Raw genomic sequence first — 12,675 nt, forward strand, 5'->3', positions numbered from 1 at the left:
CAGTCACTCTGGTTGCCCTGAGAAGACAGGAAAACTGAGCAGTATCTTATAGTACAACATGTTCCAATTAAAGGTCTTCATTGCTTGTATGGAGAAATCCTTGWTGCTCCTTATTGGATTCTAAAGTCCYATTAATAACTCACATGTGACCTGCGCATGAKGACCTTCCATATACATTTCATTTAACATACTSTCCAWGTCATATTATTACYACCTCAACATTCCTCCCCACCATCACWCAGCGAAAGWTYATCATAAATCAGAATTGAACAACCTGTGACAATACAATAARGGAATTTGATARAAAGAAAACAGTTCACACAATATCCAATGTGGTTGAWCCGAATCATGTCACTACAGAATCAAATTATCCATCTAGATGCATAATAATGACATCACCTTTGCAACCTAACGGTGTCAGTTCCCCCAGTTATCACAGTCCGCTTGTTCACAGTCCCATGGTTGTCCAGGAACCACGACCCCATCGAGACACAAAATAACAAAAATAAACACATCAACAAAATAACTTTCAAAACAACGTCACAGTTACAATCACAACCTTAAGGAACATTTCATGAAGGATGTAACAATTATGCATTATCAATTCTCAAAGGATATTGTTGCTTCAACTCACTCAGCCAGTACTCAGATTCAGCCATTCTCCTGGGCAAACAGCCCTACCTGATTGCAGTTCCTGAAACATAGTTCTGATGGGAATATACATTAAATGGGATTGAGTTATGTTTGGGATTATTTAAATTTATTGATCAGGGTTTTCATGCAAGAGAAAGAACAAGGAAAGAAGCAAGGGTATGGCGATAGAATCAGAAACCCCCTTCTCCTCTGGAAGACCTCCATCTTCACTCAAAGGACTTAGATAAGTTGTTTGTATGTACGTAGAAGCATAGTTGATCAGATATGCTGGATACCTTTAGTTCAATCCAGCGCTGTGAAGCTTAACTATTCACATTATCACATGAGTCATCTCTACCACACAGCGCTTATGTAATGGCTAGGTATAAATTGTGAAAATACCCCCCTATGACCATAACTACCCCACTATGGAAAAGGAAATTATCAATTGAAGTGTCCAAATCAATATCCATCAACTATTTAGTTTATTTTTAGTGCCACAACTGTCAATTATTGATAGTTCTCAATTTAGTTTTACAAATGTGATGAAACTTTTCCCTGTACATCTTATAACATAACTGTCATACAATCTCTTCTCCTGATTCCACCTTCAATTCAACACTATGCTACTCATTTAGAATATAATATGTCCATTTATTTATTAAAGGCCATATAAGGAATTTGTCTTAAAAGTTGTACTTCAACCTGTCAGCAGTTTGTTTCCTATTAGCTCGCATACAGGTCTTTTGTCAAGCCCATTGATTTAAATTTAACTGGTTCGTGATTTGGAATTAAATAAGATTGTTGCAGTTTTATTCTACATTTAACTCTTTTACATAGTCTCTAACTTTCAGTTGTCATGGGTAGATTTTATGCCATAGGTAAAAGAAGCCTCAACTTAAGTGTACTTCTTAAATGTTAACCAAGTCTTTCAGCAAGCTTGTTGAATTTCGTTCCTCTGTGAAATGTTTTGCCTCTCCAGCTTAGAAAATTTTAACCCTTCTTAAACTCTCTGGATTTGCTTTTGTGCTGAAAAGGTGCTTGTGAATTAAAATTACATTACCTTGAGTACTTTAATTTAATTCCATTAGAGTAGTCTTACCTAATTGCCAACCCATTTATTAAAAATTCTTCTATCTGAAGAAGAACTGTCGTACTTAGACGTAAGTCATAATATTAAATGTACACTGTGTGTCAGAAGTGACTCCAATGTTTGTTCGGTTCAATAGCATAGGTTCAATAGAAAGCTGTTATATTGAGTTTTAATGACCAACATCAGGAGAGATCTGTTCTAGGTCCCTGCAGTTCTGATGACCTAAATCAAGAATTAACATTAGCCATATTTTCACTTTGTGTTTCATTATACCGTCTCTCCAGATTTCACTCCTCCTGTTTTGGAGATATTTAGGTGTCTTCCATCAGGAGAAGGCGGCTAGAATAGGACAGATTTACAGCTTCTGAAAGACAGATCTAAAAGCAGAAACAATTAGTGCTTTTGATTAGACAAAGCATGCAATCAAACCCTGGTCCTGTCTTTACTTTGCTATACTAAGGCTGAACCTGTTGTCCTGGTCGGAATATAAAACATTTCTTCTCCCATAATGTAATGCTGACAAAATGTTTGTAATTGACAAATATAGCAAAATCAGATTGATGCCAGATACAACTTCTTCATAGTGACAGAAACAAATTTATGGCCAATCAAACAGAAACCCATGATATTTTAACCTCAGAGTAAAATTTCAAGTTCTCTACATGAGTTAAAATAAAAATACAGAGAAAAAAATGAACTGAAGTGTACATTCTGTCTGTTGATGAAAGGGTACAAATGAAACACCTACTGCAGAGTTCAAATAAATTTATGAATTTTCAAAACAATTTCTGATTTATGTGTCTCTTAGCATTGTTTTGAGTATGATTTTTTATGTAGTATTGCCATATTGAAGACTGAATCTATTTGGGTTTCTACCAATTGTTTTGTCTCTAACATCAACTGTTTAATGCAAAAACCCTATTGAGACGCAGTTCCTAGAATTAAATATATTTTGGTCTAACCTTTAACCTGCTGACCCCCCTTGAAAATATTCCTGGCTCTAAGATAGGAACTTCATCCTTGTCAGGTTCACTTGAGCTTTTAATTATCTGACTCCTTTACTATCCAGTTGTTTCTTCATTCTTTTTCCTTTCACTCCTAAAGGAACAATATCTGTCTCATATCTAGTACAGTATAGTGTTATAAATTATTTTGTCATGGGAGAACTCATGACCTTCAATTTTGACAGAATATGTTAGTTTAGTTTAGAACAATTTAGACAAGGTGTTAACCAGCAACCTTTGAACTAGAATTCAGAGAAAAAATATTAGAATGAAAATAGCATTTACACCCACTTTTAAGTCCAGTTTAATTGATTCAATTTCTTCTCAATAGTTATTTTTGATTTATTTTATCAGTTGAATGCTCAAGGTGATAATCTATTAAATTAACTTCCAGATTGCCAAATTAAGGTTAAGGAAGGTTCAGAGGGTATTAATGAAGACTTGTTTAATTAATTGGTCATCTTATGATCTTCCTGATGGACTGTCTGTTGGCCTTGGTTGCATGATGGTTCCTGTGCTGCTGCTCCTTCGTCCAAGGCTGTTGTCAACCAGTGGAGACCGTTTCCTGTGCTCAGCCGTTGTTGTTGCTGGCCTGAGCATCACTCCTTGAGCAGGCGTTGTGCCAGTGCTCCATGGTCCACGCAGGTTYCTGCTGTGGAGATGAGTTTTGGTTCTCCRTGTTGACATGCTGTGAGGAGCCAACGTCACCAGTCAGCAGCTTTATAGGCACTTTTCCTCCAGTGCCAAAGTTGTCAAAGTTGCCATATGCAACTCTATCATGGCCAACAGTTCCATCTCTTAGTGATGAGTGAGTAATATTGTAACTATTTGAGTTGTTGTATTCCACCTGTGATCAATTAATTGTTTTATTAAATTTTATTCACTGCCACACTTAATTTTGATCAATTATAATTGTTGCTTTGTCCATGTCTTTATGTTCCAAACTGCAGAGGTCTCCCATAACAAAACAATTCACCACTATATTAACTATAATTTAAAAAGCAGTAAGTAGCTTATTACAAAAAGTTTTATTTTTTCTATCCAGAATACGTTTTCCCATAACCTACTATTAGCTATTATTGCACTGATTCACTGTGTTTCCTGTGTATATTAATGAGTAATGGTAATCATGAGCAGCAAATTCCTAATAGTGTATGCTGCTCCATTAATACATTTCCATGTAATCAACAGTCATTTGCCAGTTAGTTGTTTTTTGCAACTGTTCCTGAGGCGATAAAGTTGTTCCAACTTGTTCTCACTGCGGTCATTCTCAGCATTGAAAAGACTCAAAACACACAGCCGGAACAGGACCGATCAAGGAAGGCTTTCTTCCCTGGCAGTGATCTCTATTGAGACGGAGAGACTTTTAAAACTGAAGGAAAATAAGGAAGACTTTTACCAGAAAGTGACAGATGTTTTTGCACAGAAGGAGCGGCGCATGGACTTCATTTATAAGTAAAGGTAAGATGGCAATAACATTTTTTGTTTAGTTTTATTTTTTTACTAAAAGTGGGTTTTGTGAGCTAAAGTTTGTAAAGAATGCAGAAAAAATAATCCGCAAAGTGTTAAACGGTTAGCTAAAAGCAGCGACAGCTGTAATGTACCACAGCATTATTTATTAATAATCAGAAAATAAACATCAAGCCTAAAAACTTACAACAGACTGGATGTTCTGTTATTTTTGTGGGAAATATTTGAGTGTTTTTGGTGTTGAATCCTGAAACATAAGACGTTGTCAGTTGCTATGGCAACGAGTCTGCGAGTAGTTGAGCCGAGACTGAGGGCGAGAAAGATGTAGCTTCGAGTCCTACTTCAGCGGTTTTTCTGATTTGTTTTCCCTTTGCTGTGGAGCACAGCACCAAATTAATAATACCTACCTTTCCAAGTTTCATTGACTTAACGGATTTATTCTACTGTGGCAGAGCGACTATGGATGTCATGTGTCATTTGCACAACAACAGGGGAAATTGATTGTCACTCAGTGTTGCTTCCTAAGTGGACAGTTTGATTTCACAGAAGTTTGATTTACTTCGAGTTATATTGTGTTGTTTAAGTGTTCCCTTTATTTTTTTGAGCAGTGTATATATATATACAGCCGGAACAGGACTGTGGATCACCGATGAAATGGCGTCAGCACAGCAGTGGACACATTGATGTCGATGGAGTCCTTGATGTGATTCATGACTAGCTTCTCGAAGAACTTCATGACGACCGATGTTTAGGCTAAGAACGGCACAGTTCTTCATCTCTGCAGAAACTCTCAGCCTCAGATTTAACAAATCCACCTTGTTATCCAGTGAGCGGACAACGGCCAAAAACAGTCAGAATAGGTGGCTTCCTAGCCTTCAGCTGGGCCAACATGCCGGCCCGCCTCCCCCTCTTCTGTTTTCTGGCACAACGTTTCCTTTTGACTGTTGCTCCTTGCACCCTGCTGCGCCCAAGTGCAGATTTCAGCCTCGGTGATATATTAACAGCCGAACTGTATCCAATCGCCATCAGTTTGGCCAACCTGTATTTCAGCAGTGAAGTTGTCACTGAACTCTTGCCCAAAGTTTCCTCACAGATGTTAAAATATAGCTTAATGTGGGGAGCTTGTGAAGCACCTCTGTGGGTCACCATAGCAGAATCAGACCTAAGTTTCTATTCACAAACAAGTGTATGTTGGAAAAAATTTACATTTTTATAATATATATATATATATATATTAGAATATTCTCTTCTATATTTACAAAAATCAAAAACTATACAAACAAGAAAATTCACATTCTTTTAAGTTACATTAACAAAAAAGGTCAAGGAGGGAAACATTGAATAAAATAAGAAAAACAGTAAAATTACAGTTTCACAACTTTAGAGATGACTGCTTGTATCTTGTTCCCAGCAGCCAGGATTGTTTTCCAAGGCCATGAGTCATTTTAATTTTTCATTTGATGGAATCCAGATGTAGGGTCCTGAATGGTCATCAATGACTTGTTTACACTGGCGATAAATATCATCTAAAGTGCCTCCATGAACCAGAGCTGAAAGCAAACATAAAGAAATTATTATGAAAAGTAACTGCTACAGATGGTTACATAATTGCCTTCTTTTGAGAAGTATTAAAATCTTTCAACTTTGTCATATCAGTATGCATTACTTCATCTTTTTCAGATACACTGTGAGAAAAAGGTGCAACACACAAGAGCTAGGTGAGAGTCATTGTGAAAAACAGCAATAGCTGTTTTTAAAGAGTATTAAGCAAATATAAACACAGCGGTAAAACTAGTATGATTGTGTTAAGCAACCACAATTAGTGGTTGCCACCTGCCAACCACTAGTGGTTGGCAGGTGGCATGTAGTTGAATGGCCCATTCACACATGTACAACCTTTGGATTTCATGTTTCTTCAGCACTTTACACAAAACTTAAATATTTCTCATGCAGACAGTCTTATATCAGAATTTTTGTGGTAAAGTAGTTCTTGTTTTTTAAATTTCCATAGATGATAACAGTGAAGAAAGACAGTTTAACTGCAGAAAACATATTTTTCTTTAGTTTTCATTCATATTTTAATAACCTAATTTATAAATACTGTTGTGTATTACATGCAGCAAGTTAGTTTCTAACAATTTAGTTTTTCTGAAAGCTGGGTTTCAGAAAGCAGAGTTGACAAACTCAGTAGAAGGAAGTTACTCTGAATAACTTACCTTGTTCTGTGAAGCTCTAGACTTTCAATTTAAGAACGCGAGATAAACTTGGCAACTAAGTTTTGTTTCAAGTTGAGTTAAGCGTGAGTGCAAGTATAAGAAGAAGCCCTCATCAATGGAAGGCAGATAAGGTAATTCACCAGGCAAAGGGAGAAAAACGAAACAAGCCTGAAAGTGTGCATTTCCCGCCAGTAGGATTCTACATTTTAATAACAATAATGATAACAATCTTTATTGTCATTATAGAACCATGCAATAAGTTACATGGATTATAACGAAATTGGTGAAAAATAGTACTACAAGGTATTTAATGCTCTTATGGCTACCAGTTATAAACTGTTCTTTAGTCTTTGCTTTAATGCTCCTGTATCTGCACCCAGATGGCAGCAGTTGGAACAAATTGTGACTGGGGTGTGAGGAGTTTTTTTAAAATATTCTTGGCTTTCCTGAGGCAGCGGGACCTGTGGAGATCTTCAAGAAGGCAGAGAGCAGCCGATGGTCTTCTGAGCAGATTTTACGATTCTCTGGAGAGTCTTCCTCTCTGTGCAGCTTCGGAACCACACACAGAGACAATAGCACATAATGGTTTCAATAGAACATCATTAGAAGGACACCAGCAGTTTGAGAAATATTGTTCCTCCTGAGGGCTCTCAGGAAATAGAGTCTCTGCTGGGCCTTCTTTGCCAGTTCTGTTGTGTTTACATCGCAGGTCAGGTTACCCATGATCTGAACTCCCAGGAAACGGAAGTTCGACACCCTCTCCACCGGCTCTCCGCAGATGTTTAGTGGTTCAATGTTTCTTTTCCTTCTCCTAAAATCCACTATGATCTCCTTGGTCTCGGCTGTGTTTAGGGTGAGGTTGTTGTCTGTGCACCATGCTGTCAGTCGCTCCACCTCGTTCCTGTAGGCAGACTCATCGTCCCCTGAGATGAGGCCCACTACAGTTGTATGTACGGTTGTTTAATGATGGCATAAGTAGGACAAACTCAGGATTTGTTCAAAAAAATCCTTCTACTGAGCAGGGTTGGTCATGATAAGTTACAGTGGTAAGTTTACTGAGGATAACCGCTATACAGGTTTCTGAAACTGAAAACCCAGGGAAAGCACATAGTTACCCCAGAACTTCCTCAGGATTTTCACTCATCCCGCTTTCTGAAATGGGGCCCTGGTGTTCTTTGAGAGGTGACTGCTTGGCCAGGGAATACAAAAACAGACAAAGCAGTCTGGTAGTGACTACCTTTTCTTTTCATGAAAACTGAATCTAGTCACTGCAGCAGGTCAGTTTTTAGCCTTTTATTTGTCCTATAATATCACAGCCAAGTTGAACGATTTCTATTAGTAAGTTGGAAAATCAGTAAGATTTTTTTATTGCTATGGTGTTTTCCGTCATATGCAGAGCCCTTGCTATCTTGGTAGCAAAAGTGTTGACATCACCTAAATAAAACAAGTCATTAACTATTTAGTGAAAATTATGATGCTCAGGAGACAGGAGACATTAAATATATCAAAACAAATTTAAAATTTAACATTACTTTTTTAAGTGATGAAAGGGGGAAACCTGATGTCTGTCCTCTGCTAACTGAATAAAATATTGAGAATAGAAATGAGTTTGACCTACATGTCTATAGTGTACACAAAGTTTAGATGAAGTTCAGAGAAAACCATCCTCTTTTCTTTCTACAGGTCTGAAAGTTTGAAATTGATTTAAAGCAAGTTTTTACTGTAAGTTTAAAGCAGGCTATTGTTTTTCTGCAATGTTTAAGAAATAGGCCTGGTTGTGACGTTTAATTTGAGTTCTTTACCTTACCTGTAAAGAATTCTCCAAACTCCCTCTCCAGCTTCACAGCCTTTTCAAATATCTTCTTCACTTGTTCCTCAGTCAATTTCTTATTCATGTCCCTGGGTATGACATAAGATAACATTTAAACGTTTTTTTTCCTTTCATTTACGAAACAGACATACTGTTCAGGAGACATTAAAGATGGCTAGTACATCTGTAATGGAGCATGAGGCATGTTACTCTCATCAGGTTGGCCATCACAAGGTCAACATGAATTCAAGAATTAAAATGAAATTTAAAAAATCTTTATTTATCCCCAGGCAAATTCAATATGCTTTAATTCATTGTTAGAGCTTCTTTAACGAACTGTTGCTAATGCTGAAGGCAGGAAGCATTTACTGTAGTGGTCTGCATGTCAAGAATTGGGTTGATGAGGTGGTGACGATGAGGTTGTGGTGAAAAATTATGGTTTTAATGGTGATCACAAAAGGGTACAAAAAGCCCAGGCAGCACAGGTGAGCAATAACACGAAGAATTTAAACACTGGTAGCAACTGGAATAGAACTCGACAACGAGGACAGACATATGATAATGATCTGACAGGGAGCAAGAGACACAGATAGGTTTAAATACACAGGGAAGGTAATCAGGGGAAACAAGGGACACCTGGGGGCAATTAGGGGGAAGATGGACAACATGGGAACTAATTAACAGAGAAAACCCAAATCCTCACACTGTTTTTGCTCTGAAGGATAAAACTTATCATTTTCTGTTGTCACTATTGCACTCTGGATATGTTGGTATTTGAGACTCTCTTGATTTGATCCAATTTCTCTGTCCTGAGACCTTCGTGGGTTAACACGTGCACAGTAAAACACATATGATGTATATTGAACTTTACCTTTTGGGAACTCTTAATGTTTCACACAATTTCTTTTTTTATTTCTCATGGTAAGGGCTTGCTTGCTTAGATAGCTTAGTGTTAACTTAGCATCAGCGCTGCTATGACTTCTGCTGTTTCCAGTCTGTCTGAATCTTCTCTTTTCTGTTCTCTGTGTCAGATGTTCAGTAACTCTTCTGCCTCATATATTGATAATGGTACATGCAAGAAATGTAGCACTTTTGTAGCGTTTGAGGCGAGGGTATTGGAATTGGAAGACCGGCTCTGCACTGCTGATGCCTTTTAGCCACTGTGGAGCTAACATGACTAGAACAAAACGGTCCATCACCTAACCAGCACAGTCCCAGATCCCAGCCCATGGATCATCACCAACACCATCAGCAATTTAATTTCTAACCCATCAGCTCCCTGCTTTAATTCAGAACTCCATACTTTAAAGCAGAATACTAGGACTTTACATATCTTGATGACTCCTACTATAGATAGATATTGACAGAGCAGGACTATAATAATTTTTTTTTCTTAAAGGAGGAAAAAAACCAGAACACTCTTCATCTTTTGGGACGCTCAGAGCCATCTCTGTTGTTGTTGTGGTTGGAAGCAATACACAATCTTGATAGCTTTGGTTAAAAAATAATACGTAAAAGTGATATGTTACTGAAGACCACAGAAATACTCACATTAATGAATCAGTAGACTTAGGTTTTATCAAGATGGCTATCGGATGCAACTGTGCTACTTGTAGTCGTTTAATAGCATTTCCAGAGACATCCAGAATACAGTGTTTGCCCTAAAAAGACATAGTAATTTAGAAGATATTCTACTAAAATTCTTATAAAAAAATAAGAGTTATCTATTATGTTTTTCCCTGGTTTGTTGCATAAGAGAAGAAAACAGATCAGCTGGAACAATAACATTAAAACGTCCTTTTTTTATATGAACATTTATGCTTCTGTGTGGTACAGCCAACATGAAGTTGAATGAAATAATATTACCCTCTCAGCTACATATTTTACAGACTGGACACTGGTCCCGTAAAGATTGTCATTGTATTGTCCAGCTTCTATGAACTTGTGCTCTTGAATGTCCTTCTCCATCTGCTCTCTGGACATCACGAAGAGATAGTCTTGCCCATCAACCTCATAGTTCCTTTTTGGTCTCGTGGTGTCTTGTGGTATAAAGAAGAGAATACATTCTTAGCATATCATAACGCCAAGGATACTTACTACAATCCAAGTTTTAATTCAGAAAACAAAAAAGAAAAACAAAAAAAACATGCATAACTATGTGATTCCTATTTAAAAGCCAAGCAGTTGGGGAAAAAAGCAAAGCTGAAAGACACTGTAGACAGAGCAACAGCTACTGAGAGGCTGACAGAAGTTACAGGTCCTTCTCAAAAAATTAGCATATTGTGATAAAGTTCATTTTCCATAATGTAATGATAAAAATTAAACTGTCATATATTTTAGATTCATTGCACACCAACTGAAATATTTCAGGTCTTTTATTTTAAATAGAAAAATTATGAAGCTTTCTTCATAAAGCTTTCACCTTTTGCATAGATAGCAAATCTACCTATGCAAAGATAGATAAGAGACAATGTAAAAAAGTCTCTTAAGGTTGAGACTTTTTACATTATTGTAAAACCTCACTAACCCAGAATTTGTTGGACTTGAAATCCAATGTAGTTCATCTCCAAAATAGTTATGGTTGCCATAAAGCCTGAGAAGAATTGCCTCTTTCAGATTAAAAACCAGCTAATGATACCAATATCTTCACTGAGGAGTTTGGGGTCTATTGTGCAACACTGTACTGCATGACTATTGCCATCCACTGACCCAAAAGCCTCTCAGGCTGGAATCAAGTTAAGACAAATGGTAACTACATAATGGAAAAGCCCAAATGCCTAATGCTAAGTTATTGTCTGTGTATTTACTGGTATATGCAAAACATACATTTATGTGTGGGGACTTACGTGGGACACAAGAACCAAACTTGTCCGGAAATTCCGCAATCAGATCTTCAGTGATTTTGTCCTTCATGGGTCCAAGAATGATGACAGGTCTAGCATAATCAACTGAACAGGAATAGACAAAATTTCAGCACTGTCATTAACCTTACTTAAAATCTCAGCACATTTGCCATTTTATTTGTTTATTTTTCAATGTTGTTATAATTGTAATGGGTTGTCAGAAAATTTGAAAACCTTTACTAAAGCAAAAAGAAGTCTTTTTCCATTTGCCAGCTCAACCCTGATGTAAGTGTATTTACTATACATTTAAAGCAATTTCTACATAAATAACTTTAAGTAAAATACAAGATAAAATTTGTTTTATACCAGACACAAAGTAGCAGACAAAGTGAAAACAACAGTGAAGTTGTTTTCACACAAAGTGAATGGGGAGATTCTTTAATGTTGGGTACCAGGCTGGTGGGTCTGCTGGTTTCTTTCCAGATCATCCTCCAGAGGGCGCTGGAAGACGGCAGGATCCTGGAGGGCGTGCCAACAGGTCCTAACCAGACGCACCTGTGGGGTATTGTAATCTTCTGGTGGAGTATATGAGCAACTGGCTACCTGCACACCTTCGCCAGAGTGTTTTGCCCGAACCGGTACACTGAGCCACCTAGAGACCTCATTGAGCCCTCTTGTTGATCTCGAGCAGATTGTAATCCTGATACTCACCTGTGTGATTCTTCCTTCCAGGACGCTTGACTAAACCTCCGGAAGATCCTGAGTCTTCTCCCCCTTCCTTCGGAGGAATCCTCTCGAGGCTCCCTGGTAGTCAGCACTCCTGCTCCTCCAGTCCACTGGGAACTCCTGTCCGCCCGCCGAAAAAAAGCCGCCTCTCAGCCCAGCTTCATCCACGAACTACTCACCGCCTGGTTTTTTCCTCCCCCTGCTCGGGTCTAATCCCAACCTCCACAAGTAAGAGTTTCCGTTCCCGTTCTTTGAGTTWATCCCCTGCATCTCGCCTCGAACTCACCTCTCTCTCTCCTTCAGTGAGCGGTAGCTCCTGGACCTCCCTCCCGTGAAGAAGACCCACTCAGATTGTCTGTGGAACCGCGTTTGTTTGCTTTACAATAAACCCTTTGATCTTTACACCAGTCTCTCCCAGTGAGTGTTTCTGCATGTGGGCTAAGAATATTAAAACGAACATGACATTTAATAGTTATATACATTTGGCATGATTTGTAAAGCTTCTCACACAGGATTAAGACTCCTCTGTAACATTAGCCAGTAAATGAATGGTCTTTGGAGAGCCTAATTGAGGGGAGTATTACAAATTCAATCTGCTTCATACCTCTGACCTCTACCATGCTAGGACGGGCTGATCTTCTTTTATACACTAGTCAAAAAAATAAAGGGAACACTTAAACACAATATAACTCAAAGTAAATCAAACTTCTGTGAAATCAAACTGCCCACTTAGGAAGCAAAACTGATTGACAATCAATTTCCCCTGCTGTTGTGCAAATGGAATAGACAACAGATGGAAATTATTGGCAATTAGCAAGACACACTCAATAAAGGAGAGGTTCTGCAGGTGGGGACCACAGACCACTTCTCAGTACCTATG

General features: G+C 38.0%; 1 protein-coding gene and 1 long non-coding RNA gene across 4 annotated transcripts in view; one reads left to right on the forward strand and one right to left on the reverse strand.

The window, feature by feature from the left end:
• Positions 1–6: 6 nt before the first annotated feature.
• The window catches only part of LOC103476364 (uncharacterized), a 29,408-nt gene continuing 16,739 nt past the window's right edge, over positions 7–12,675 (forward strand). Inside the window, exon 1 of the long non-coding RNA XR_535454.1 lies at positions 7–4,191. This is a non-coding gene — a long non-coding RNA (uncharacterized LOC103476364). The remainder of the gene's footprint in view (positions 4,192–12,675) is intronic.
• Positions 4,415–12,675, reverse strand: part of LOC103476363 (disks large homolog 2-like) — a 57,749-nt gene continuing 49,488 nt past the window's right edge. For 2 of the 3 annotated variants that reach the window (XM_008428644.2, XM_017308534.1), the window contains exons 8-12: positions 11,073–11,174; positions 10,093–10,265; positions 9,778–9,887; positions 8,224–8,315; positions 4,415–5,750 (exon numbers count right to left, since the gene is read on the reverse strand). In XM_008428644.2, coding sequence (XP_008426866.1) covers positions 5,641–5,750; positions 8,224–8,315; positions 9,778–9,887; positions 10,093–10,265; positions 11,073–11,174 — 587 coding nt within the window. In that variant the 3' untranslated portion in view covers positions 4,415–5,640. Of the gene's footprint in view, positions 5,751–8,218; positions 8,316–9,777; positions 9,888–10,092; positions 10,266–11,072; positions 11,175–12,675 lie in introns of all 3 variants that reach the window. The other variant, XM_017308533.1, reaches the window with a different exon arrangement.

Source organism: Poecilia reticulata, linkage group LG14 (assembly GCF_000633615.1).
Source record: "Poecilia reticulata strain Guanapo linkage group LG14, Guppy_female_1.0+MT, whole genome shotgun sequence".
Lineage (NCBI taxonomy): Eukaryota > Metazoa > Chordata > Actinopteri > Cyprinodontiformes > Poeciliidae > Poecilia > Poecilia reticulata.